The 27,962-nt window shown below is 42.2% G+C and overlaps 1 protein-coding gene and 1 non-coding gene across 2 annotated transcripts; both read right to left on the bottom strand.

Moving 5' to 3' along the window:
* Nucleotides 1-27,962, bottom strand: LOC143286544 (mitochondrial potassium channel ATP-binding subunit-like). Its single transcript, XM_076594151.1, has 17 exons — nt 27,591-27,962; nt 26,400-26,859; nt 25,067-25,222; nt 24,327-24,472; nt 21,992-22,067; nt 20,788-20,925; nt 19,453-19,538; nt 17,389-17,592; nt 14,726-14,798; nt 13,558-13,677; nt 12,921-12,993; nt 11,046-11,179; nt 10,663-10,734; nt 9,035-9,213; nt 3,814-3,872; nt 1,999-2,087; nt 1-212 (listed from the first exon to the last, which is right to left on the bottom strand). The coding sequence occupies exons 1-17, from the start codon at nt 27,710-27,712 to the stop codon at nt 120-122; spliced, it is 2,280 nt and encodes a 759-aa protein (XP_076450266.1). The 5' UTR covers nt 27,713-27,962; the 3' UTR covers nt 1-119.
* LOC143287053 (5S ribosomal RNA) lies at nt 24,670-24,788 on the bottom strand. The gene has a single exon (XR_013055915.1). It is a non-coding gene; the product is annotated as a 5S ribosomal RNA (ribosomal RNA).

Raw genomic sequence — 27,962 nt, 5'->3', positions numbered from 1 at the left:
CAAGGGAGGGGAGGCAGGGGATAGGGGAGGGAGGGAGGGGAGGGGGAGGCAGGGGATAGGGGAGGGAGGGAGGGGAGGGGGAGGCAGGGGATAGGGGAGGGACGGAAGTGTGGCAATGATCAGCATCCCTCCAGCTCCTGCTCCAGCTCCTGCTGTTTGATCAGCTCCCAGTACATCCCCCGCTTCTTCTTCAGACTCTGGTGGTCACCCAGCTGCAACGACAACAACACACACACACACACACACACACACACAGGTCAAGGCGAATGCTTGGCTGTTTCACAAACTATCAAGAGTAGTAACTCTCTTCATACACAAGGTACACAACTTCAAGTCAATGCTTTTGTTCAAGAATGGCAGCCTTTTAATCCTGAATATGCTACACAGAATATACAGACAATACAGAACAAACACATGGCTGCCTCAATGGTTTTTCAGACTCAAAATGAAAGAAGAACGAGGCCTAGAGAGTAAATGTTTAACAAACAATAAAGAGTGGTAACTACTAACTCTCTTCATTCACAAGGTACACAACTTCAAGTCAATGCTGCTTATGCTACTGATTAAGCTAGCACACCAGTAAATAAAAGGTACATTGGAACAAACCCAGACGCTTCCTCTAAAACAAACGGAAGCTCCGGGCTTATCCTTATACTGATCATTTGACGTGTGCATACAGCAGCAATGACTGTAGAAATGTGCAAACACAAATTAGCCTTTATTGAAGACTGGCATGGCCTTCAAATAAGCTCTCATTCCAGTTTCAAGGAGGCATCAAAGTGTGCAGATTGATCCACATACCCAACATACATGCTGTGAAGCGGTGGCATAACAGTAGTGCTCCTGAATAGGACGCAAGTATCCACAGGTGTTTTTTTTCTTCTCATTATTAACTAAGGGACTTCTCTTCAGTTGTGCCTTGCAAACTCTTTGTAAAATGCTCATGAGCCCCACAACTGCTGCTGATGATTATTGTATTGTATTTATCTTTTTTTGTCACAACAGATTTCTCTGTGTGAAATTCAGGCTGCTCTCCCAAGGGAGAGCACGTAGCTATACTGAGAGCACCACCCTTTTTTTTCCCCCTGCGTTCAGTTTTATTTGTTTTTCCTATCGAAGTGAATTTTTCTACAGAATTTTGCCAGGGACCACCACTCAAGATCTAATGAAGTGGGAGAAAGTACCGGCGACAGAGCCGTGATTCGAGCAAGCGCACTCAGATTCTATCGCTTCCTAGGCGGACGCGTTACCTCTAGGCCATCACTCCACTTATGATTATGCTCATCAGTGAAGGGCTGTCACCTCATTGAGGATAAGACAGAGCCTACAGGTTTGGGTGTCAAGTCACCATTCTTTAACAAGACTTCTTCATCTTAGGACAGCATTACCTTGGTTCAGCAGTAAATCAGTTACACCAATGATAAAACACACAAAAAAGCAATAACTGTTTATAACTCAAACACCGCACTGATGTCATATCCACCAAGAGGCAGCAGTAAAACATGAAGAACTTGGGGGTGTTGGGGAAAGGGGGATAGAACAGCATCAACATTAAAACCTTCAACAATGGGTTCAACAGCCAAGTGGTTAAAAGGCTGGACTTTCAATCTGTGGATCCCGGGTTCGAATCCCTGTCACAGCACCTGGTGCGTAAAGGGTGGAGATTTTAACAATCTCCCAAGTTAAAAAATGTCCAGACCTGCTAGTGCCTGAATCCCCTTCATGTGTTATGTGTGGAGAAGATCAAATACGCACAAAAAAGATCCCGTAATCCATGTCAGCGTTCAGTGGGTTATGGAAACAAGAACATACCCGCCATGCATCCCCTGAAAAAGGAGTATAACTGCCTACGTGGCAAGGTAAAAATGGTCACTCTCTCTCTCTCTTTCACACACACACACACACACACATAAACACACGCACCCCTCCTCACCACCCCCACACCATCCCTACCCCACCCCACACACAAGATTTCCACTGAATGTCTCCGGTACCCACCTCCACAATCTTTCCATGCGACACGACGGCGATGATGTCTGCGTCCCTGACGGTGCTGAGCCGATGAGCGATCACCACCACAGTCCGTCCTGCACAACACACACTGGCTCCACTCCATTGTTTGTTTTGCAACAGATTCACTGTCAGCCTCAATGCTGGGCTTATATCAATTTCAGAGATTGACATAAGCTTACAGATGGGCAATCATAGTTCAAAACTGAGCACCCAGCTTATGTCATAGATTGACATAATTTTACAGTTGGGCCAACAGCAAAGTCAGAGCTGTATCGTCAATGGTTTCTCCATTGCAATGGGAGATCATTTTCAGCTTAGTCTTTTGTGAAGAACTCTGACTCTCAAACGAGAAGACAAGATTGCACTGTCTCTTAATGCTGCATGCAGTCTTGGGGAGAGCTAGGTGGCCTTTGGGGACCGTCCCAACACTGACTGTCCTAAAGCCCTCTTAGCTAAAAGAGTGGGGATGCAACTTGGGCAAAGACACACTCTCCACTATAATCAAACTCTAGCCCACATTGTCAGGACAGCAGTTGCCTCCTCGGCTGTTCTGGTGGTCTGAGTCGGACATGACTGACTGTCATACACACTGTGTATACTTACGGTGCAATCTGTAACTCACCTGCAGCGGCAACACACACTTCAAACCCACTGTTCAGTCCTTGAACAACTGCCAGTTCAATTCTGCACAGTTCTGCAGATGCTGTCATTGCGTGCCCATGTCAATCAATCAATCAATCAATCCATCCATCCATCAATTTAACCCTTTCACCACCAGTCAATTTAGAGTGCAAAATTCCCTTGTGCTATAAACACAGAAAATATGGTGTCTAAGAATAGCTGTGATGTGTAGAAGATATGACCTATCCAACCACCGAAAATAAAGAGCAGTAGGTTCATGGATAACAGACCCATGATCTGGTCACCCTTCAGTGACATGGGTCCTCTACCTAGCTGCTGCATAAATGTGAGTTTGGCAGTGAAAGGGTTAATCTCTAAAAAACACAGCTTTCTAACTTGTATTAAGGAAAGAAAAAGGGTTAAAAGCTACTTTAAGAAAAAGTGATTTTAAAGAATAGTAACATTCCAAGCTAACATGCACTCACTATCCGTGGTGGGGATGAGGGTGGGAGAGAAGGTGCAGAAAGGAGGGAAAGGTGTCGCAATATCACCACCACTGTAACTTTTGTTACCACACAACAGAACACAAAATTTTAATATATGAATTTATACATGTCAAAAAGTCTTTTTTTTTTTAATTTTTTTTTTTAGTCTGATTTCTATTTACCTGAAATGGGGAAAAGGAGGGGGGGTGTGGGGGGTGAGGGGTATGAACAAGAAGAAAAAAGGAAGTCGAAAGGGAACTCTTAACACCAAGTCAAAGTGTTCAGTCACTCTATGCCAATCCTGAATCTGCCCTGCTGTTCCACTGTGGATTTCACAGGCAGCTTTACAGTGACTTTTATGTCTGAAAGGTGGCACCTCAATGAAAAGACCAGTCAGCGAAAGAACTTTTGTTTATTTTATTTCCATTTTTTCTATATTTCAGATCAGCGACAATCTGATATTTCATACTGATGACACTCTGACATTTCAGACTGATGACAATCTCATATTTCAGATTTATGAGAAATTTTGTATCTAAGAGTTATGACAATTTCATATTTCAGGTTTTGACAACTTCATAGTTCAGGTTAATTACATATCTCAAATTTCTGATGTATAACAGTCTAAAAATCTCATGACCATCCTGCAGTGTCTGACCAAAGGAAGAAAACAAACCTTGACACATTCACTCACCTTTTGTCACTTTGTCCAACGCCTCCTGAACAACCCTTTCTGACTCAGCATCCAGAGCACTGAAACAGCAAAAATGATGCAATGTCAACACACACACACACACACACACACACACACACACACACACACACACAACTGCTTAGAAAGTTTTCAGAAATTCTAAACTCCAGTCCAGTTGGTATCCTCCTTTGATGTATTTTGATTAATGTTGTTATGTATATTTACATTGTTGTAAGTTAATACTTGTTGATATGCATACACAAAATTATTATCCCTCCTATGACACCTCAATCATTACACACCACAATCTCTTTAACTTTAATTTCTCATGATATATTTTTCCTCTAATACATATCATTAACACTTTCTTTCACTAATATTCACATGCATTCTCTTTCTTTCATCTGCTACTGCTCCTCTTTCTGTCCAATAACACTTGTAGTGGATAGATGTTAAACTGAAGATCACACACACACACACACACACACAAAAAAAGAAAAAAAGAAAAAACAACAACCGTGAAAACAAATACCCGTTTATGTAGATTTTCAACAGACAATAAAATTGAAACAATCTCTCTTCCCCAAAAGTAAACACAACCATCAAACAGGTTCAGCTTCAGTTTCAAGCATGTGTCAAAGCGTGTGGACTGATCTGTGTATGCTACACATCTGTTGGAGAAAAAATTTAAAAAAAGAGCAGATGCCTGACTTTCACATGTACCAAACCTTAACTCACTTGGGACGAATAGTTTTCTCCCTTGCTTTTCCCTAGACGACCCATTTGTTAGGGTTAGGAAAAAAAATCACAAAAAATACAAAACATAAAATAAATGAATGAAACTCGCTGTACTTGACCCACTGACCCCTCTCTTCACGTCGTGTGTATGCCCACTCCCCTCCCTTTTCACTGCTCTCAGAAGATGAGTCACTGTCAGTAGCTTCTTGGTGGTAGCTTTCTTCACTGCAGATACTTTATTCAATGTATTCACCATTCTTGTTGATGTCAAAACCTTCAGTTTGAAGCATTTCAATCACTTCAGCAGCAGTAAAAGCTGCTGTTGTGATCTAGTTTGCTCCAAAAAATTCCACTAGTATCGCCTGCAATGCCATTTTCAAGACGTATGAAGGTTAGCTTGTCATGTGGGGTGCCAAACTCAGTGGCTCGCCAGCGAGTGTATTGTTACTGAATCTCACGAAGAAACTTTCCCTTCGACCCTTGACACATTCGCAATGCCCAGTGTAGCTGCAATTGTTATGCTACCCCATGAGGAATAAGTGGAAAAAATTTTAATTGTTGAAATCGCTATAGCGTTCCGTCATCAGAACACTGCCTTACGTCAGGAACGCAATAGCATTCCATCGTCCAGAGTGAGTTAAAACAGAAAAATGGAACAGAAGTGAAACAGTCTCAGACAATTAATATATACTTGCTATTCACAAGGGACAACCCTTCCCCCCCCCCCTCCCTCATTCATCCCCCAATGTAACAAAACACAAACAACAGCAACCCTCACCCCCGTCCACCCCTCCAACTGATAACACACAGTGTTTGACAGTGTTTGATGTTTTTCCAAATCTTCTTTCAGTCTAGCATCAGTGTCACCTGTGGCTTGACAGGCCTGTTTGAGAATGGCAGTCTCTCCCACACGGATGAAGTCTGATGCCAGTCTGTGTGTCAGACTCTGGGCCTTACTTCTTTGCCGTTTTGCCTCTGACTGTTGGGTAAGTCTCTCTTCAAACTAGGAGAGGCCTTTCTGTGCTGTCTGCCTCAAGGACGATCATTCGGAGGCTACAGATTCCTTCATGTCTGGGTTGATGCATCGGGACTTCGGGTCTCTTTTGCATGACATCTATTATCTGTTGCCTCTGACTTTTGGGTAAGTGTCTCTTCAAACTTGGTGTGGCCTTTCTGAACTATCTCCCTCCAGGATGATCATTTGGAGGCTACAGCTTCCAACATGCCTAGGGTCTTCATTTCTCTTTTGAAGACATCTACTGTCTGTCTGAGTGTTTCTACAAACCTGAAGAGGACTTTCTGCACTGTCTGCCTCAAGGATGATTGGTCTGAGGCTACAGCTTCCCAAGTGTCTGGCTTGACGCAAAGGGTCATTGGGTCTCTTTTGCATTCAGAAATTTACTGTTTGTTGCCTCAAGACTTTCATGTAAGTGTCTCTTCAAACTTGGAAAGGTATTTCAGAACTCCAGATTGATCATTCAGAGGCGACAGCTTCCCATGTGTTTGGCTTGATGCACAGGGTCTTCAGGCCCTTTTTGCAGAAATCTATTGTCTGTCACCTCAAACTTTTAATTAGGTAAGTGTCTCTTTAAACTAGGAGAGGCCTTTCTGCACTGTCTGCCTCAAGGATGATTGTTCGCAGGCAACAGCTTCCCACGTGTCTGGGTTGATGCCTAGGTCATCAGCTCTCTTTTGCAGACATCTACTGTCTGTCAACCTCTGACTTTTGGGTAAGTGCCTCTTCATTCTTCTGTGTTCACTTGTATGCACACGAGTGGGCTTTTACGTGTATGACCGTTTTCACCCCGCCATGTAGGCAGCCATACTCCGTTTTCGGGAGTGTGCATGCTGGGTATGTTCTTGTTTCCATAACCCACCGAACGCTGACATGGATTACAGGATCTTTAACTCACTCGCTGCCATTGTCCGCATATGCAGACATCGTCGGAGAAAGCGTTGGATGCCAATGTCCGCATATGCGGACTTGGATTTTAAAAAGTCGTGCTGTCGGAGTGACGTGTCGGATGCGAAAATCAAAAGCAGATGTGATATCTTACGTCACCTCTGGTCAGCTTTTCAGTCACACAGGCTGCGTGTGTGTCGCGATAAGCTCAACCGCAGTTGATAACAAAGCGTGCCCCCTGTCAGCTTTGTAAGTTGTTTGACAAGATGGCGTCACGGTGAAGTGTTCGACACGGTCGGAGAGGTGAAATGTTACTCAGCGTCGAAGATGCTTTGGAAATGATCCAAACTGAAGGCTCTGATGTCGAAGGAGATAATGTTGATTCTTCAGACAGTGAATTTGAACCAGATCCCGATGAACTAGAAATAGAATTCGGCCGCTGAAGAGAGTGTTTACAATGGAGAGGAAAGTGAGGAACATGTGCCAACAGATGAGACAGACACAGACGACGAAATCACTGAGGAAACGGGCGATTTTGCAAGTGTTTTCACCAGTGATTGGACTGACAATTTTTCCTTTTTCCCCCTTGCACATCCCTTCACTGGCATACCAGGTTTGTCAGCTGACTGGCCAGTCAACACCCAGCCGGTTGAGTTTTTTTCTTTGTTCTTTGATTTTCATTATGTAGAGACAATTTTGTTTTTTGTATGTGTGAATTTCAACTTTCTTCACCACCTGTTCATACTTCATTGCATGCACTAGGTCTTCAGTTCCTCAAATAGTGTTAGAATGTGATGTGGAACATGTTGGTGTACCTTTCTGATGGGTGCAAAAATGCTAAAAAATACACAAAATATGGATACCGCGATCAACATCAAGATGGTGAGTAAATACTTTGAATTTTTGCACACATATGGAACAACATTCCTTGCATACATATACTAAATATCAATTGTCTGGGTGTTTATTTGTTTTTTTTTACAATTTTTTCCCATCCTATACAAACCCTGGGTTTTCAGGGATTGGCAAGGGCAAAAACTCTTGGCATGGAGTGAGTTAACGTGCACATTTGATCTTCTGCTTGCATATACACACGAAGGGGGTTTAGGCACTAGCAGGTCTGCACATATGTTGACCTGGGAGATCGTAAAAATCTCCACCCTTTACCCACCAGGCGCCGTCACCGTGATTCGAACCCGGGACCCTCAGATTGACAGTCCAACACTTTAACCACTCGGCTATTGCGCCCGTCAGTGCCTCTTCAAACTTGGGGAGGACTTTCTGAATGATGTTACTCAAGGATGATCGTTCGGAGACTACAGCTTCCCACGTGTGTAGGATAATGCCTTGGATCTTCAGTTCTCTTTTGAAGACATCTACTGTCTGTTGCCTCTGACTTTTGGGTAAGTGTCTCTTCAAACGACGGAAGATGGCATGGTTTGGTCACGTCATACGACATAACACCCTCTCTAAAACCATCCTGCAAGGAACTGTAGAGGGAGGGCGCAGACGGGGACGGCAGAGAAAGAGCTGGTCCGACAACATCAAGGAATGGACCAAAATGATGATGCCAGATCTCCTCACGACAGCTGCCAACAGAACGGTGTGGCGAGCTATGACATCTTCCTCATGTCCCCCCAACGACCCCAGCGGTCGAGGGAATGAATGAGTGACTGACTCTTCAAACGTGGAGGGGAGGGGCCTTTCTGAACTGTCTACCTCAAGGATGATCACTCAGAGGCTACAGCTTCCTACATGTCTGGGTTGATGCTTCAGGTCTCTTGCAGACATCCACTGTCAGGCCCAATGCTCAGTTTATATCACACACTGACATGAACTACCAGTTTGGCCAACAGCAAAATGAGACCTATATGATTAATGGTTTCTCCATTGCAATGGGAAGTCATGTACAGTTTAATCTTTTGTGAAGGACTATGACTCTCAAACTAGGAGGCAAGATTACACTGGCTGTTAGCGCTGCAGCCTTGGGGGGGGCTAGCTGGTCTTTGGGAACCATCCCAAAGCTGACTGCCCTAAACCCTCTTGGCCAAGAGAGTGGGGATGTAACTTGGGAAAGACACTCTCCACTATAATCAAATCCTAGTCCAGATGGTTGGGACAGCAGTGGCCTCCTCTGCTGTTCTGATGGTCATTGTCGGACACGACTGACTGTCACATACTGTCAGAAGAATCTCACACCTGTGAAACGACTGACTATCATACTGAAGAATCTCACACCTGTGATATGACTGACTATCATACTGTCTGAAGAATCTCACCCTGTGAAACGACTATCATAGTGTCAGAAGAATTTCACACCTGTGAAATGACTGGCTATCATACTGTCAGAAGAATTTCACACCAGTGAAACAACTATCATACTCCCTTCCCTGCCTCGTCCTTGTCTTCAGTTTTTCCAGTTTTAGAGTTATAAATGCATGCGTGTGAATGACTGGCGCAAAAGCACTTTGATTTGTCTCAGCACAAGATTCAGCGCTATTTCAATATCATTATCATTATGATTATTATTATCATTATTATCATACTGTCAGAAGTATCTCACACCTGTGACTTTCTTACCTGGTGGCCTCATCCAGAACGAGGATGGAGGGGTTTTTGATGAGGGCTCGGGCGATGGCGATGCGTTGCTTCTGCCCCCCAGACACTGTCACCCCCCTCTCCCCCAGCACTGTCCGATAGCCCTCAGGGAACCCCGTGATGAAGGTGTGTGCGTTGGCCAGCTTCGCCGCTTCCATCACCTGGTGGAGAGAGACAGGGGAGTTATATAGGTGTGTGTGGAGGGTGTGTATGTGTGTGTGTGGGGGGGGGGGGGGGGGGGAGGGGGGGTTGGCAGGGAGGGTAGGTGTGAGTGAGTAGGTGTGTGTGCTGTAGTGTCAGTGTGTGTGTGTGTTGTAGTGTATGTGTGTTGTAGTGTGTGTGTGTGTGTGTGTTTAAGAGTGTGTGTTTGTGTGTGTGGGTATGTGTGTGTGTTTAGGTGTGTGTGTGTGTGTGTGTGTGTCTGCGTTTGTGTATTTTCAGCATGTGTGTATGTTTAAAGTATGTGTGTTAGGGGTATGTGTAGGGGTGTGTTCAAGTCTGTCTGTACCTGTATGTCTATGTTAGTGTCTGTCTCTGTGTCTGTATGTGTGAATGTGTGCATTTACACATATTTTCAAGTATGGATGGATGGATGAACAGGCGTATCAACAGATGTATGAATGGATCTGTAGAAGTGTAATATTAACTGAAAGGGAATTTTTTTTTCTAAATGATTAAGTTTATGTTTTCACTGGGTTAAAAATTGCTCAAGAAATTCAAAGTTTGTAAAGGTCTGTTATGAAAATTTCTACTGGGAGTTAATAGAATTTCTCCAAACTCAAAATAGATTATTTTGATTTCATTACTTAGTCACAGGCAGTGGAGAAAGATCCTTAAATGCAGGAGTATTCTAAAACTAATAATACATGTTATCTTTATCAAAAATAATTTTAAAAAGACAAAAGTATGCAAACACACATACACACACACAAACACACACACACTTACACATACACACACCATAAAATACACCACAGCCATAAAAGAAATTAGATGTATCCTACAAAAAACACAAACAAGCAAACAAAGACACACACAAACAAGTGCGCACACGCACACACACACACACACACACACACACAAACATACATACACACCAAACTTAAAACACGCACGCATGCACACACACACACACACATACATACACACCACACTAAACTTAAAACACACACGCACGCACGCACACACACATACATACATACACACCAAACTTAAAACATGCACGCATGCACACACACACACACACACATACATACACACCACACTAAACTTAAAACACACACGCACGCACGCACACACATACATACACACCACACTAAACTTAAAACACACACACACACACACACAGATACATACACACCACACTAAACTTAAAACACACACGCACGCACGCACACACATACATACACACCACACTAAACTTAAAACACACACACACACACACACACACATACATACACACCACACTAAACTTAAAACACACACGCACGCACGCACACACATACATACACACCACACCAAACTTAAAACACGCACGCACGCATACACACAAACCAACAAACAAAAATGAAGCAAAACAAAAACCACTTCCGACAACTAAGTTCGGATACCTCTTGGTCCGTGGCGTCTGGTCGTCCGTAGCGGATATTCTCCATGACCGACGTGGCAAACAGCACTGGCTCCTGTTACATCAATCATCAATCAGTGTCAGCACAACTTTGGAACCGTCTCACGGCACAGCACTGGTGGACTGTTCACAGGAAAGAACCCCATCTTCTAATCCAACACTAGGGAGAATCATTCACATTAAAAACTGACCAATTTTACCAGTCACAAGTGTAACTGGGTTCTTATTTCCAAAATAATTCCATTGTCCGTCTTCATCAAGTAACACAATAATAATGCTTTTGAAAGGCTCCCTCTCTCTCTCTCTCTCTCACACACACACACACACACCACATACACACACACAGTAGTAAGGGGGACAACTGACCTGATTAATGAAACCGATGGCATGACCCCTGAGCCAGGAGGGGTCAAGGTCACGGATATCTATACCGTCGATGGAGATCGAGCCTTTGGTCACGTCATAGAACCGCTCCAGGAGAGCTGCCACCGTCGACTTGCCTGCACAAAACCTTCCAGTTTCAGGTAAATGGCACAGCATGCGAACAGATCCATACGTACACAATACACAACATCTGCTGTTTGTTTTTTTTTAACTGTAAAGCCAATGTCACTTCAAAGCCTTTCTTTCCTTCCTTTCTGCTCTTGTGTGTGACAACATACTCCTACTTAGTTCTGACTGGGTTTTGTATTGTTTTGTTAATGTTTTCGTTTTTGTTATAGTCTGCCTGCCTGAGTGTGTATGTGTGCATGCCTGAAATCTGAATGAATCACACAGGAAACGAATGATGAGTGCCCAACGGCAGCTGTCAGTGAGTTCTGTCCAGGTAGGCAGCCTGTTGTGCAAATGACCCCCCGAGTTTGTAAAGTGCTTAGAGTTTGGTCTCCAAACAAGGATAGGCGCTATATAAGTACCCGTATCATTCATCATACAGTGATTCCTGTATGTGATTATCTGCAGCACACAAGAGTTCAGATCCACCGCTGAATGTAAACAATAATGTGAACAAGACAACAACCAAACACTGACTGCATCCCTTTGGACAGTTGGCATGGAGGACCACGCCTGAACGAGTCAGGATCTTCTTCTTCGTTCGTGGGCTGCGACTCTCACGTTGACTCGTTTTCATGAGAGGGCTTTCACGTGTATGACAGTTTTTACCCCCACCATTTAGCCAGCCATACCCTCAGTTTCTTGGGGTTTTTTGAGGGGCTGGGGGGTTGCATGCACACAAAGGGGGTTCAGGCACTAGCAGGTGTGCACGTATGTTGACCTGGGAGATCGAAAAAATCTCCACCCTTTTACCCACCAGGCGCTGTGACCGGGATTTGAACCCGGGACCCTCAGATTGTAAGCAATGCTTCAACCACTCAGCTATTGCGCCCGTCACGAGCCAGGATGTGGCAATATATTGTAATGTATTGTATTGTATTGTATTGAATTGTATTGTATTGTATTGTATTGTATTGTATTGAATTGTATTGTATTGTATTGTACTGTACTGTATTGTCACAACAGATTTCTGTGTGTCAAATTCAGGCTTCTCTTCCCAGGAAGAAAGCGTCGCTACAGTGCAGCACTATCTGTTTTGTGTTCTGCCTGCAAGTGTATGTGTTTTCCAATCCAAGGTGGATTTTTTCACAGAACTGTGCCAAGGACAACCCTTTTCTTGCCTTCAGTTCTTTTATGTTGCGCAGGACCTCCTCAGCTTACCATCTCATCCAAATGAGCACCACTCAAGGTCTAGTGGAGGGGGAGAAAATAGTGTGGAGTGTGAGACTCAACCCTGCACACTCAGATTCTCTCACTTCCTTAGTGGACGCATTACCACCAGGCCATCACTCTGGAAGAACGGTTAAGACGCTCGTCTGCCAATACAGAGTCCGTGAGGGTCTGGGTTCAAATCCTGCTCTCGCCCTTTCTCCCAAGTTTGACTGGAAAATCGAACTGAGCATCAAGGCATTCGGATGAGACTATAAACCGAGGTCCCGTGTGCAGCACGCACTTAGCGCGCTAAAAAAAGAACCCATGGCAACGAGAGAAGAAGAAATCCACCCGGATAGGTACACAAATATATATGCGTGCACTCAAGGCCTGACTAAGTGTATTGGGTTGTGCTGCTGGTCAGGTATCTGCCTGGTAGATGTGGCGTAGCGTAGATGGATTTGTCCGAACTCAGCAGTGACGCTTCCTTGAGAAACTGAAACCGGAACTGAAACATCACTCCATGGAAATATTTACCTCCTCCGGACAATCCCACGAGAGCCACCATGCGTCCTCCCGGCACGTTCAGGTTGAAGTCATGCAGCACCACCTAAAGGATCAGAATGATGTGAACGCACTGTCTGGACCGGAACCACCATTCTCATGGACTGAAAATTTTCTATACCCTCTGACAACTCTGCTATCACACTTAACTCTAATGACATTTCACCCTTTACTATCTATAACTTTCTAGGCAATAACAAAATTCTTTTTTTTTCTTGCTTTTGTTAAAAAAAAAAAAAAAGGCAGCGGGACTGATTTTCAAATTAAAAGCACAGATAAAAACAAAACAGGGAATGATAAGCAGAGTGATAAGTACGCACATTCTGACAACATTTTAATATTTTCAAACATAACTTTTCTTTTTCTTTTCTTTCTGTTTTTTTTTTAACATATACAAAAATAAACACACACAATATTCACACACACACCCACACATACGAACCTAACGATCCACCCACACAAATATAACTAATATTTGCATAAACATTACCAATAAACAAGCAAAAAAAACCCCACCTCGCTTCCCCTCCCCCCCCCCCCCCCCCCCCTCCCCAGCCCCCATCCTCCAAAAGACCCCCAAAATACACAGTACAACAGTTAATACACATACTTGTTCACTTCGAGTGGGGTAGGAAAAACCGACGTCCTTGAACTGTATGGTCCCCATCATGGAGTGGTACGGGATGGTCTTACCTCCCCTCAGGCTCATGGACGCCCGGGACTCAATGTACTGTAAAGTGCACATGTCAGCAACTCCAAATTAGTACACATGCACTCATATAGTTCACATGCACTGATATTTCCTTTCTTTATTTTCTTATACAGCTGACATCCAACCAAACACTCAAATTGTATCCATATCCATATCATCATCAATTACTAAGTACTAATAGATATCGTACATCGCAACACCTATATAAATATCACAATACATTAATACTGATATCAAAATATTTAAGAAAAAAGAAAAAGATGGTGCTATACACTATAGTAATCCTCTCTCCCAAGAAAGAGTAGCCCAAACCTCACAGAGAGAAACAATGTTGTGACAAAGAGTATTACAATACAATACAATACCAATATGATATGATATGATATGATATGATACAGTACAGTACAGTACAATACACAGCAGTAAGGTACAGTACAATATAATACAATACAGTATGGCTCAATAATACAGTACAGTACAATACAGTACAGTACGATACAACACAATACAGTAGAGTACAATACAGTACAATGCAATGCAATACAGACAGTACAATGAAGTACAATACAATACACTGCAGTAACACACAGTACAATAAAACAGAATACAATACAATAAAGTAAAATACACAATAATACACATTGTTTGGTCTGGACGTTTGTCTTTCGGATGAGACAATAAACCGAGGTCCAGTGTGCAACATGCACTTAGTGCACGTAAAAGAACTCACGGCAACAAAAGGGTTGTTCCAGGCAAAATTCTGTAGAAAAATCAACTTTGATAGGAAAAACAAATAAAACTACACGGAGGAAAAAATACCAAAAAAATGGGTGGCGCTGTAGTGTAAGCGATGCGCTCTCCCTGGGGAGAGCAGCCCGAATTTCACACAGAGAAATCTGTTGTGATAAAAAAAAGAAATACAAAACCCAAAATACACAATACAACCATATCACATCACATCGTCAAATTTTACACAGAGAAATATGTCATGATAAAAACTACTACAATGAAATACAACACCACACAATACAACACAGTACAATACAACCAATCACCCACAGCATACCTCAAAGACGCGGGACCCTGCTGACATTCCCCGCACCATGTTGCCAAACAGCACGGACATCTGACCCATTGACCTGTCAACACGTCAACATGCTTCACTGTACACTTAACATAGTACATGCATGTCGACACGTCAACGTTCTTCACTGCACACTAAAAATGATATATACCTGTCAACACGTCAACGTGTTACACTGTACACTTAACATAATACATACATGTCAACACATCAATGTTCTTCACTGTACACTTAACATAATACATACCTGTCAACACGTCAATGTTCTTCACTGTACACTTAACATAATACATACATGTCAACAAGTCAACGTTCTTCACTGCACACTAAACACATTGTATACCTGTCAACATGTCAACGTGCTTCACTGTACACTTAACATAATACATGTCAACACGTCAATGTTCTTCACTGTACACTTAACATAATACATACCCTGTCAACATGTTAATGTTCTTCACTGTACACTTAACATAATACATACGTGTCAACAAGTCAATGTTCTTCACTGCACACTAAACAAATTATATACCCGTCAACATGTCAACGTGCTTCACTGTACACTTAACATAATACATACCCATCAACACGTCAAAGTGCTTCACTGTACACTTAACATAATACATACCTGTCAACACGTCAAAGTGCTTCACTGTACACTTAACATAATAATACCTGTCAACACGTCAATGTTCTTCGCTATACACTAAACATACCGTAAAGTTCAGTCTATAATCTGCGACTTTTTACCCCAGCTTCAGCCTCTGCGGCTTATACAATGATGCGGCTTATTTGCGGATTTTAACGATCCCGGGAGTGTCACGTTCTCGTCTATTCTTAGCTGCCCTTCAACTCACCAAAATCATGATTTCTGTCCATGAATTTTTGGATGAGCTTCAGGATTTATAAATCAAATCCGCAAACATTAAAGCCTTCAGATCAGCATTCAGTTCTACTCTGCTCAAGCGTACACCCTCATCATGCTGAAAACACGACGTTATGCCTAAGATGCAGCCTTCAAATTGAAGGCGATCGACCTAGCAGACGACAGTGCAAGCGACGAACCAGCAGCGACCTCCACCTTCATGTTCATGAAGTGAAAGCGAGGCTGAAGTCAGTGACAAGATGGCGGAGGAAGCTGTGCTGGTTCTCTTCAACTCGGACACTGAAGACGAAGATTTTAGTGGATTCAGTGAGCAGGATGACGTTGAATAAATGTGACTATCCCTAAATTATGGATCTTATTTTCGTTGTGTTTATTTATTATTTTTTTGCAGCACTAGCAGTATTTTCGCTTGCTTTTCTTTGTGTTGTTCCCGCTTGTGTTTATTTCATAACCTACAGTATCGACAGCTTTTCTGTAATATCAGTATGTGTTCCAGTACCGGAATTAAGTGCGGCTTATAAACTGGTGTGGCTTATGTATGTATAAAGTTCAATTTTTTCCAAACTTTAGTGGGTGCAGGTTATATACCAGTGCGCTCAATAGACCAAACTTTACGGTAATACATGCCTGTCAACACATCAAAGTGCTTCACTGTGAACTTAACATAATGCATGGACATCTGACCCAGTGACCTGTCAACATGTCAACAAGCTTCACTCTACAATAAACAAAATAAGTACCTGCTGACACATCAATGTGCTTCGCTGTACACTTAACATACTACACGGACATCTGTGTGTCTGTCTATCTGCCTGTCTGTCTGTCTGTCCACATATATATACATGCAAAAGATTCCAGCCTCGCACTCAAGGGTCTGCAAAGCGGCCAGAAAAGACGCGTGTGTGTGTGTACGTGCATGCATGTGTGTCTGTCAATGTCTCTATCCTTCCATTTGTGCATAAACAGACATGCAAGACAAACCATTCCAGGCTTCACCTCTCGATGGTCTGCAAAACAGCCAGAAAAGACGTGAGAGAGTGTGTGTACATGCATGCATGTGTGTCTATCTATATATTGGTCTGTCTGTTCGTCTGTACACAAGCAAGGCATAGCATTCTGGCCTCAACTCTCGACGGTATGCGAAGCAGCCAGAAAAGACATCAGCCTGTATGTGCATGTATGTGTGTCTGTCCATGTATCTGTCTGTCCGTTCGTGTGTACACACACAAGCAAGCATGCTTTCAGTCCTCACCTGTCGATGGTTAGTGAAGCCACCAGAAAAGACATGAGTGTGTGTGTATGTACGTGGTTGCGCGTGTCTGTCTATGTATCTGCCTGTCTGTCTGCCTGTTCGTGTGTACACAGGCAAACAAGACGTTCAGGCCTCTTATCTCAACGGTCTGCAAAGCAGCCAGAAGACATCAGTGTGTGTGTACACGCATGCATGTCTGTCTGTCAATGCATCTGTCTGTCCATTCGTGTGTACACACAAAGGGCCAAAGCATTCTGGCCTCTTATCTCAATGGTCTGCAAAGCAGCCAGAAAAGACATTAGCCTGTACATGCATGCATGTGTGTCTATGTATCTGTCTGTCTGTTCGTGCATACACATACAAGCAAGCAAGCAAACATTCAGGCCTCATCTCTCAAAAGACATGAGTGTGTGTGTGTGTAGGTGCATACATGTGTGTCTGTCTATACATCTGTCCCTCTGTTCGTTTGCACACAAGCAAAGCAAGGCAAAGCATTCCAGGCCTCACCTCTCAATCGTCTGCGAAGCGGCCAGAAACGACATGAGGTCCCCAGCGCTGAGCTCCCCCTGGGCGATGAGCCAGCCGCCTGCGTAGATGGAGCCGAGGACGATGGTGTTGAGGAAGATGTTGGCCAGAGCCTGGAAGGCGCCAATACCCAGACCCAGGCGGATGTTGAGCTGCCGGGACAATTCCAGCTCCTGGCGATACAGCCTGGTGCAGCCAAGAAATGAAGAACAATGAACAATGAGTATCAGCATCAGTATCAGTAGCTCAAGGAGGCATCACTGCGTTCGGTAAAATCCATATATGCTACACCACATCTGCCAAGCAGATGCCTGACCAGCAGCGTAACCCAACGCGCTTAGTCAGGCCTCAAGAAAAAAAAAATTAAAAAATTAATAGTAAAATAAAATAAGTAAATGAATAAATAAATAAATAAATAAAATAAGATAAAATAAAATAAAATAAATAAATAAAAAAGAACAATGAACAATGAATAATTCTCAACAGCTCATCCCTTTCCAGTATGAACTAAACTGACTGTTAGTGAGTGAATGAGTTTTGATAGTTTAAGAACTTGTTGGTTGTGTTTTGGATTGTGCACTATTTATTATTGTCTGCTATGACTTGTGAGTGTGCGTGCGCGTATGCTTGTGTGTGTTGTGGGTGTGTATGTGTGTGGGGATGAATAATTTCTGATAATGTTTGGCATCTTGTGTTCAATTTTTCCTTTTTGATATTTACGTATGCGTTCTATTTGTAAACGCCTAAGGCTTATTTTCAAGATTTGGTGAAAATGTTAATAATAATAATAATAATAACAACACTGAATGGGACACCCATGGCTGCCTACACGTTAGGATAAAAACAGTCATACAGGTAAAGCCCACTCGTGAACACACGAGTGAACGTGCGAGTTGCAGCCCATGAACGAAGAAGAAGAAGAAGAATGGGATGAATGTTGAACACCTAACGGAATCAATGGTGAACGATTGACTGAATAAATAATGAGACACTTAACATAGTTAAAGCTTACTGGAATGAAGAGTGAGCACTTAGAGGAATGGGTAGTGAAAACTTAACAGACTGAACAATTAAAGATTAATGGAATGAAGAATGGACATATAATGAAAGGTTATCTGCAATGAAAATAATTGAGAAGAAAAAAACACCCTGATTCAGAATCCTTATTCATTTTCCTTCACAAAAATATCGGTCTCTTTCTGTATTTCTTGTAGTTTTTCTGCTAGATTTTTTTTTTTAACCCCTGAATCCTCAAAATTCCCTGGCAAGTGGACAGCATGTTTTTTAAACATTTTTTTCTTGCACTGAATGGGTTCATCAAATGGGAAATGAACACTTAATATAATGAATAATGAATACTTAAATGGATGAGTAATGAATGTTTAATGGAATGAATAACAGAACAGCCAAGTCATATATGCAATTTCCATGCATATACACAAGTATACACATGCACATTCCCCCTTCTCTCCCACCCCACACTTGCGGACACTTGCAACGTACATTTGCATGTATGCACACACACACACACACACACACACACACACACACACACACACACAATTTCATATTTTTCCCAGACAAAAATGTCTAAGCACACATCAAACTCAAAAGCCTAAACCGAAATTACACATAAGTAATCCAGAAAAACAAATGGCACATTATTTCATTTCGCTAAACAAAATACAAATCACACTTTTTTTTTCTTTTTCTTTTTTTTAAGACTGTCAACTATTCTATTATGAAGTCTAAAAATAGAGTTTATTTCACTTTCATGGCAGTTATAAAACATACTTCTATTTTTGTCCAGGTCACAAGCTGCTTCATGACACACAAAGGTTTAATTGTGATGCCCTCTTGCCCATGCGTTAAAGGGGAAGGGGGATACAATGGGGCAATTCACAGAAATACAATTACTTTGCTTTGCCAAACAGAACTGAATGCTGTGTATCCCACATGAGTTATTGATAAAAAGGTAAATAAGATGAGTAAAAAATACATAGATAATTGAAAAAGCACAATGAGAGATACAAAAAGCATGCTCACTCATTTTCTTTATCCTCCATGGCAAAAGCTCGCACGGTGCGTACATTGCCAATGGCTTCTTCTGCCACTGCGGTGGACTTGGCAACCTGGACAAAACATTGATCACAAAATAAACCATGGCTCTGTGTGAGAGCACGCCAAACATTTGAAAACAAAACAAGAATATTTGAGATTCCTACTGAATCTTAGCTCCAGAGATGCCAACCCCTGTCAAGTGTTTGTAGGAACAATCAGGAAATTTGGTAGGGACATTCTGAATTTGGTAGGAACACTTGGACTCTGAGCAACATCAACAAATGTACATTTAATCTGCAAGGCTTACAAACACTTGGGCCTATCTGCAACACAGTGTAGATGCTACAATTAAGCTGACTGGTCCGCTCAATGCTGTTTCAATATAAACACACATGCAATTAGCTGAGAATCATGACGTGAGACCAAGGTTAATAGTGACTGCCCTGGCCTCGGGACCCATAGGTCTAGAGCGTCTGGGTAATGTTACGACAGGAAAGAATGTGACTATGCTATGTAGTCGAAAATGAACTCATCGGAATGATTTTGACATTGGCGTAACGTTGGAACAAACTGCGATTGAGTGTAAAAAAAAAAAATGCAGCGAAATAAAAACAGCTGGCATCTCTGTAGCTCTGCCACCTGGACAGGGACACGTCACACCTCTCTTACAGTCTCTTCACTGGTTACCTGTACAATACAGAATCAACAACAAACATGCATCTATCAAGTTTCTCATCTATTTCTGGCACCAAAAATATTTTACAGATATAATCCACATATACAACCCATCCCATCAGCTCTGTTCTTTCTCTTTTCATGGCCACACTGTCTGGAACCAACTACCTGAATGATAGTTGAAACATCAGCTATGCATATTTTTCCTTCTTTTTTTCTAGAATAGCCACATACTTTTCATGCTATCACAAATGCAGTGACATTTGTGTTGATTTTCCAGATCAAATAAGGACAATCTGGACAGCAAACATGTCTGCTCTTAACACTAACAGTAATTGCACCTTACGTGTTGATTTTCCAGATCAGATACGGACAAATTTGGAGACAGCAAGCATGTCTGCTCCTAACACTGACAGTAACTGTACCTGATGTGTTGATTTTCCTGATCAGATATGGACAAATTTGGACGGTAAGCACACCTGGTTCTTCTTCTTCTTCTTCTTCATTCATGGGCTGCAACTCCCATGTTCACTCATATGTAAACAAGTGGGTTTTTACGTGTAAGACCATTTTTACCCCGCCATGTAGGCAGCCATACTCCGTTTTTGGGGATGTGCCTGCTCCTGACACTGACAGTAACTGTACCTGATCTTGGGCCTCACGGGACAGCTTCCGCAGGATGCTGCCAAACAGAGTGCCTCCCAGGATAATGCCAGGGATGAAGACCAGCATGGCGCTGAGTTTGGGAGACAGCAGGAACAGAGACACTGCACAGCCAACACTCTGCACACAGACATGCACCACTTTTTCAGAGGCTTACAGTGTTCTTGTAAAAACATTGAGGAATGCACAGCAAATATTCTACTCACAGACATGCACAGCATTGGTAGAGGTGTTTTTTTTTGTTGTTATTTTTTGCTGCTCCATCACCTGCACTGTTTCAGTGGCATTACACCCACACACCACTCATTCCCAGTGCCCCCGATACACGGCCACACCATGGTTTTATCTGTCACAGTCCCAGCGGTCGGCAATCCACAGGGAATCATCAGTGTTAGGTCGCCAGGAGGCCACACACCAGAGGAGAGACCCTGCACTGCTGCTGAGTCACTTTGGTGGTGTTCAGTTCATGTTTTTGAGTTTTATGCCATTCTTATAACAGTAGTAAGGAAAGCACTGCTCATACTTTGCACGCAGGCATGTGCCACATTCTTAGAGGTTTACTGCATTCTTGTAAAAGCAGTAAGGCCAGCACAGCAAATATTCTGAACACATACATACACCCCTTACTTGGAGGTTTACAGTGTTCTTGTAAAAACAGTGTTCTTGTAAAAACAGTAAGGAAAACACAGCAAATATTCTGCACACACTTATGCACTGCATTTTAAGAGGTTTATGGTATTCTTATAAAAACAGTACGGACAGCACAGCAAATATTCTGCACACAGACATGCACTGAATTTTTTTAGGTTTAGTCTTCTTGTGAAAGCTGTAAAGACAGCACAGCAAATATTCTGCACATAGACATGCATCACTTTTTAGAGATTTACGGCATTCTTGTAAAAGTAGTAAAGACAGCAAAGCAAATATTCTGCACACACACACATACTCCACATTTTTAGGTTGACAGCGTTTTTGTATAAACAGTATGAAAAGCACAGCAAATATTCTGTACACAGACAAGAACTGCTTTTATTTTATTTTTTTAGACTTACACTACAGTTTTCTTGTGAAAGTTGTTATGACAGAACAGCAAATATTCTGCACACAGAATGTGTGGAATTGATAGGTGTTTATGATTTTATCTTTGAAGCAGGAAGGACTGCACAGTCTATTTGTCTGCACTTACCTGCGTTGTGGCTTTGAGTCCCTGAGATACGCAGAGCTTGAAGGATGACTTAAAGTCCTGAATATCAGATGTCAGTCTGAAACAATCATGATAATGTGAATGAACTGCACATTAAAATAAAGTTGTTAGTGTACTTCTATACTTGTATATCTGTATATGTTGCTCTGTGTATGTGGGGTGGGTGGTGGGGGGAGTGTATGTGTTGCTATAAGAGAGAGGGAGAGAGAGAAAGAGAGAGAGAGAGAGAGAGGGAGAGAAAGAGAGCTCCTACATGCATATAAGTGCATGTGTATCTTTTAATGGATACATAAACTACTCATACAGATGAATGATAAAGCATTTACCCGTCAAAGCTCTGTGATCTAATACATGTTTGGGTGGATCATATTATGATCACAGTATGAGCTTTTGGATAAGGGGAATTCAAAGCCTATCATATCTGAAAGATTCCAACACCTGTGCAAGAGTGATGTGAAAAACAAAACAAACAAAAAGCACCCCACTCCATTAAACAAGCACAACAGAAAATCCAGAACTATCAGATGCCTGCCAATAAAGACTGTAGCTCATGAGGTGCAATTATTGTGGGTGCGGATATCAGTGGTTCTGAAAAATATGTAAAAAAATCAAGAACTTGAAAAAAAATTGATATTTCTAAAGTACAATGGCGCATGCTACAGCTCATAAACAAGGACATGAACAGCTGCCATGACGAAGTGGTTAGTGTCGTGGACTGTCAACTGGGATGACACAGGTCCAAACCCTATCACAGTGGAGATTTTTAGACTCTGGCTGACTCCTACCTAGAGCTGAGTGTGCTATGGGCTGAAAAGGGAAAGAGAGGGATCTCACTGTTGATGGTCATCCACTTCACAGATTACTCAAATTCCCTGACCAACATTCCAGGTATCTGGTTGACGCAAAAAAGACATACTATGAGAATACAGCCTTGTCAAACAGTCTCAAATGTGAATGGACCCCACTGCAGCAGCAGCAGCATCACCCCCATCATCATTTGTCATCACCTAAGTACACAAAACAAAATGCCACAAACTCTGATGCACCCATGTATGGCCTCCTGGCAACCTGACATCATTTAGTTCCCTGTGGACTGCCAGTGCTGGGACTGCAACAGACACAGCTGGGTGTGGCTGTGTATGGGGGATTCAGAATGAGCAGCATGGGAGAAATGCCAGTGAAATGGGGCAGACGATGGGGAAGCGAAAAAAGAAGAAAAAAAAAGACACACACAAAAAATTCTTAGGTACCCCCAACCCCTGCAAAAAAACAACAACAAAAAAACACACCCGTCCAGAAATACCCCAGTCTTATGCGGTTCAAAGAAAGCAATAATCCTGCTGGAGAAAATTTATTTCTTGTATTGTAAGATTATTCTTCTGTCAGTACAGATTTCTCTGCATGAAATTTAGGCTGCACTCCCCAGGGAGAGCACATTGCTACAGTGAGAGTGCCACCCTTTTTTTCCTGCCTTCAAATGTGCAGGTATATTTGTTTTACTTTGATCTACAGAAATTTGCCAGAAACAACCTTTTTGTTGCCATGGGCTCTTTTATAAGCACTAAGTGCATGCGGCAAATGGGACCTAGGGCCTCATCTGAATGACTCGCATCCAGACCACCACACAAGGTCTAGTGGAGGGGTCTAACATCAGTGTATGCTGTGGCTAAGAGAAATGAACCTGTCCAAAAATTCTCCAGTCGCGTGCATGTCGAAGTAGCCAATGTACTGCCAAAGAAACAATTTACTCATTTATTTTCACAACAGTAAAGTAAGGTTAAAAGAAATGAATCTGTCCAGACGTTCCTCAGTCGAGTTCATGTCAAAGAAGCAATGTATTGCCAAAAAAACAATTTATTTAGCAACAATGTATGCTGTGGCAAAAAGAAATGAACCCGTACAGAAGTTCCCCAATATTGTAATTGTCAAAGTAGGCAATGTAATGCCAAAGAAACAAGTTATTAATTTTCACAACAGTGTATGCTGCAGTTAAAAGAAATGAACTTATCCAGAAGTTCCCCAATCTTGTGCGTGTCAAAGAAGGCAATGCATTGTCAAAGAAACAATTCATCTAACAATAGCGTATGCTGCAGCTAAAAAGAAATGAACCTGTCCAGAAATTCCCCAGTCTTGTGCATGTCAAAGCAGTCAATGTACTGGCAAAGAAACAATTTATTAAACAACAGTGTATGCTGTGACTAAAAGAAATGAACCTGTCCAGAAATTCCCCAGTCTTGTGTGAGTTAAAGAAGGCAATGTACTGTCAAAGAAACAATTTATTTAACAACAGTGTATGCTGCGGCTCAAAGAAATGAACCTGTCCAGAAGTTCCCCAGTCTTGTGTGTGTCAAAGAAGGCAATGTCCTGGTGAAGATAGGCATTGAACAACTGTCGCCTCAGCCTGACTGCCAGGTTCTCTCCAATCGTTGACAGCAGCGAGATGTAGCTGAACGTAAACAGACCCTGCCAACAACAATATACAGAAACACAAAAGTAAGATATTAACAAATGGCAGTTCAACAGCTAGTTTCTTAGGTACATTTCCTTCAGTTTCAGTTCAGTTTCAGTAGCTCAAGGAGGCGTCACTGCATTCGGACAAATCCATATACGCTACACCACATCTGCCAAGCAGATGCCTGACCAGCAGCGTAAAAAAGGAATGCCAACAGCACCCAGTGTTCCTAGGCGGTCACCCATCCAAGTACTAACCGGGCCCGACGTTGCTTAACTTCAGTGATCGGACGAGAACCGGTGTTTTCAACGTGGTATGGCCGTTGGCATTTCCTTCAGTAGTTGCTTAATTGTTCCTCTATATAAAAAAAAATCAGTCAACTTCATTCAGATTTATGTCTAGATATTAATACTACATGAACCATGAGTGAATTAAATCAACAACATTCCTTTTTTTTTTTCAATCTGTTCTCTCTCTCTCTATGAATCTGTCATTGCCCTCTTCCTCCCTCCCTTTACCAAAGACTGAGACACCTGTAAACCATAAATATAGAGGAAAGACTGACATACCTATAAACCATCAACAAAGAGGAAAGAATGACATACCTGTAAACCGTAAACTAAGATCAGCTTCATCGCCGGCTTTTTGATTTCTTCAATAAAGTTTCCTGTGGCATCTCTGGTGAACTTTGACACCACATTTGTGGCCTCGCCCAACAGGATAGGGATCTGTATGTTGGCTGCAGCAGCTCCTATAGCACACTGCAACAATAACAAAAATATTATGAACTGACTGTCAATAATTCAATAAATTTAAATGACTCAATTTCATAACCGACTGATCAATTAATCAACAAATACTGAAATGGAGTTTAAAAAAAAATATATATATTATTGATCAGAGACTGAGTGATTGACTGGTCTTCTGACTGATTCTTTGATTCATTCATAAACTGCCAAACCAATTGAGTGTACAAGTTTTTAAGGAATGCATAAAATGACAATGTTACTCAATGTTTCAACTAAAAAATGAATGTAATGGATATGGGGCGGCTGTTGAAATTGAAATCAATTTTCTGACCTGTCTATAGCTTACTTAGACAGTGAACACTGGGTCTAAGGAGAGCCATTTGTTTGTTTCACTTGAGTCGGTTTTGAAGCAGGGTGTTCACATCTCTCTAGAGTTTGGAACCGACTGACCTTCCAAAAATATCCAATGACAAACCCCCCCCAAAAAAAACCCAGTCGTAAACAAAACTCAAGGGGACTGAAAAAAAAAAAAAAAAATCCTCTCTACTCCACAGATTCAAAGTAACTCTAAGACGACTTTGTCACATCACTGTTTTGCCTCCTCTGTTGATGTTTCAACTGGGTAATTCAGTTTAAGTTTCAGTTTTTCAAGGAGGTGTCACAAATTTATTCATGTGAAACCACATCTGCTTGGCAGATGACTGACCAGCAGCATAACCCAACATGCATAGACAGGCCTTCAGTGCATGCATTGAATATAATAATATATTTGTGCAAAGCTATCACAGTGGATTTCTTCTACAGAATTTTGCCAACTGACAACACTCTCATTGGCATGGGTTCTTTCTCAGTGCGCCAAATGCAAGCTGCATACAGGACCTCAGTTTATCGTCTCATCCAAGCGACTGGACGCTTAAATTATTTGATTCCCAGTCCAACTTGGAGAAAGGGCGAGACCAGGATTCAAACTCAGACCCTCACAGACTCTACACTGGCAGATAAATGTCTCAAACATTCTACCACCTTCCTCCTTGTGACCTATGTTATCTGTCCATTTGTTGAGGACAATACTTTACTTTTCTGAAATTATTTCAGTCATCGTCAGTCAGCTTTTTTTTTTTTTTTCAAAAAAAGGGCAACAAACTAACAATGTAATATCATGCTCACAAACTTGCATTGTCAGACTCACCAGCACTGCCAGCAGCAGATACCAGATGTCCTCCCACAGCAGGGCCAACAGCTTTCTCCATGAGAACCGAGCATCAGCCCCATTGTTCTCCTTCCTGCCCGCCAAACGGTTCTTTACTGTCCTCACTTGGCACTCTGCCGCGCTGCTGCCCCTCCGCAGCCACCACCCTCCCACCCCGAGCGTCGCCACAACCGGACACAGTACGCTGCTCTGACATAAGTGGCTGTGGTGCACAGCACCTTGTCGACGGAGTCCAGCTTTCTGAAAGGCTGTCTTCAGTGTCTTCACATGTTTGGTCAGCTGCTGTAGTAGTGTGTTACTGGAGCCGCAGTTACGGAACAGAGGGCTGAGGAGCAAAGATTCCTGCAAGCAAGGTGGTGCCCTTGCTGGGGAAGGTAGTGGTGGTGGTGGTGGTGGGAGTGTTTTCCTGGTGAACTGGTGGACATTGTCATGGTGACTTCTGTAAATTCACACAAAGAATTCAGTCAAAGTGACAATCTTAGACAAGAGACATGCAACATCTTCAAACCACATCTCATCTGTGCTTCCTCAAAAGAAACATGTAATGATGTATTGTAATGCTAAGCAAGAACATGATGAAGGATGTTTTTGAAAAAATAAAGATATTGGTAACTGCAGCTTTTGTGCTTTCATAGTTTCACTGCTTCTGTCACAAAGACAAACTGAGATTTAATAATACTGTTGTCATTTTTATACTACTAATTTAGCAATAGTATTGTAGTAATACTAATAGGTGGCATCAGGTAAAAGGTGAGTAATGCAAGTCATAAGATAATGAGATATGCAAACATTTAAAAAAATCAATTCAAATTTACTTAAATTTGTTATAAATGTTGCAAAAACTTGCAGAGGGATATATATATATATATATATATATATTATGCCCCTGTGGCTTTGTTCAACTGTTTGTGCAAAATTTTGCAAGTCGCCAATCATAACCAAATTCTGAAATTGTGTCCTAATTCTGACAGTGAGAAATGTTGTGGGGGTGATGGATACAGACAGAAAAAGGCCCACACACAATCATATACATTGTTATATAAACAGAGAGAGAGAGAGAGAGAGAGAGAGAGAGAGAGCTCACATACATGGTGAGAAACAGACAGACAGAGAGAGAGGTGGGGGGGAGAGGGAGAGAGAGGTGAAGAGATACATAGGAATACAACAAACCGTCTTCCAATGGCACTGGCAAAAGAACGTAGCTCATGACCTCTGCTTCGGAGTCCCAATGTGTTCATGAAAACTGCTGGATTTTTTGTATTACGAGCACACCAAATTCCTATCATTTTCATTTTTCTGTCAATCTATCCTGTTAGTTATGAAAACAAACCAGGCCGGCTACCATTTATATCTATAAATCACACGATCATACGGAATGTGTTAACAGATTCATAGAAAAACTTCAGAATATCACTTCTACCGTTTGCACATATAGCCCAAGAAAAACTGACATCCCTAACACAATTATAAGTAACACACGAAATGAAGGCAAGTCAAACCAAAACTACACTGCTGGGCCAGTCACGAGAAGGTCGACACGGG

This window comes from Babylonia areolata, chromosome 10, assembly GCF_041734735.1.
Source record: "Babylonia areolata isolate BAREFJ2019XMU chromosome 10, ASM4173473v1, whole genome shotgun sequence".
Lineage (NCBI taxonomy): Eukaryota > Metazoa > Mollusca > Gastropoda > Neogastropoda > Buccinidae > Babylonia > Babylonia areolata.
The sequence above is the reverse complement of the archived record's forward strand: the minus strand, read 5'-3'. Positions and strand labels throughout refer to the sequence as shown.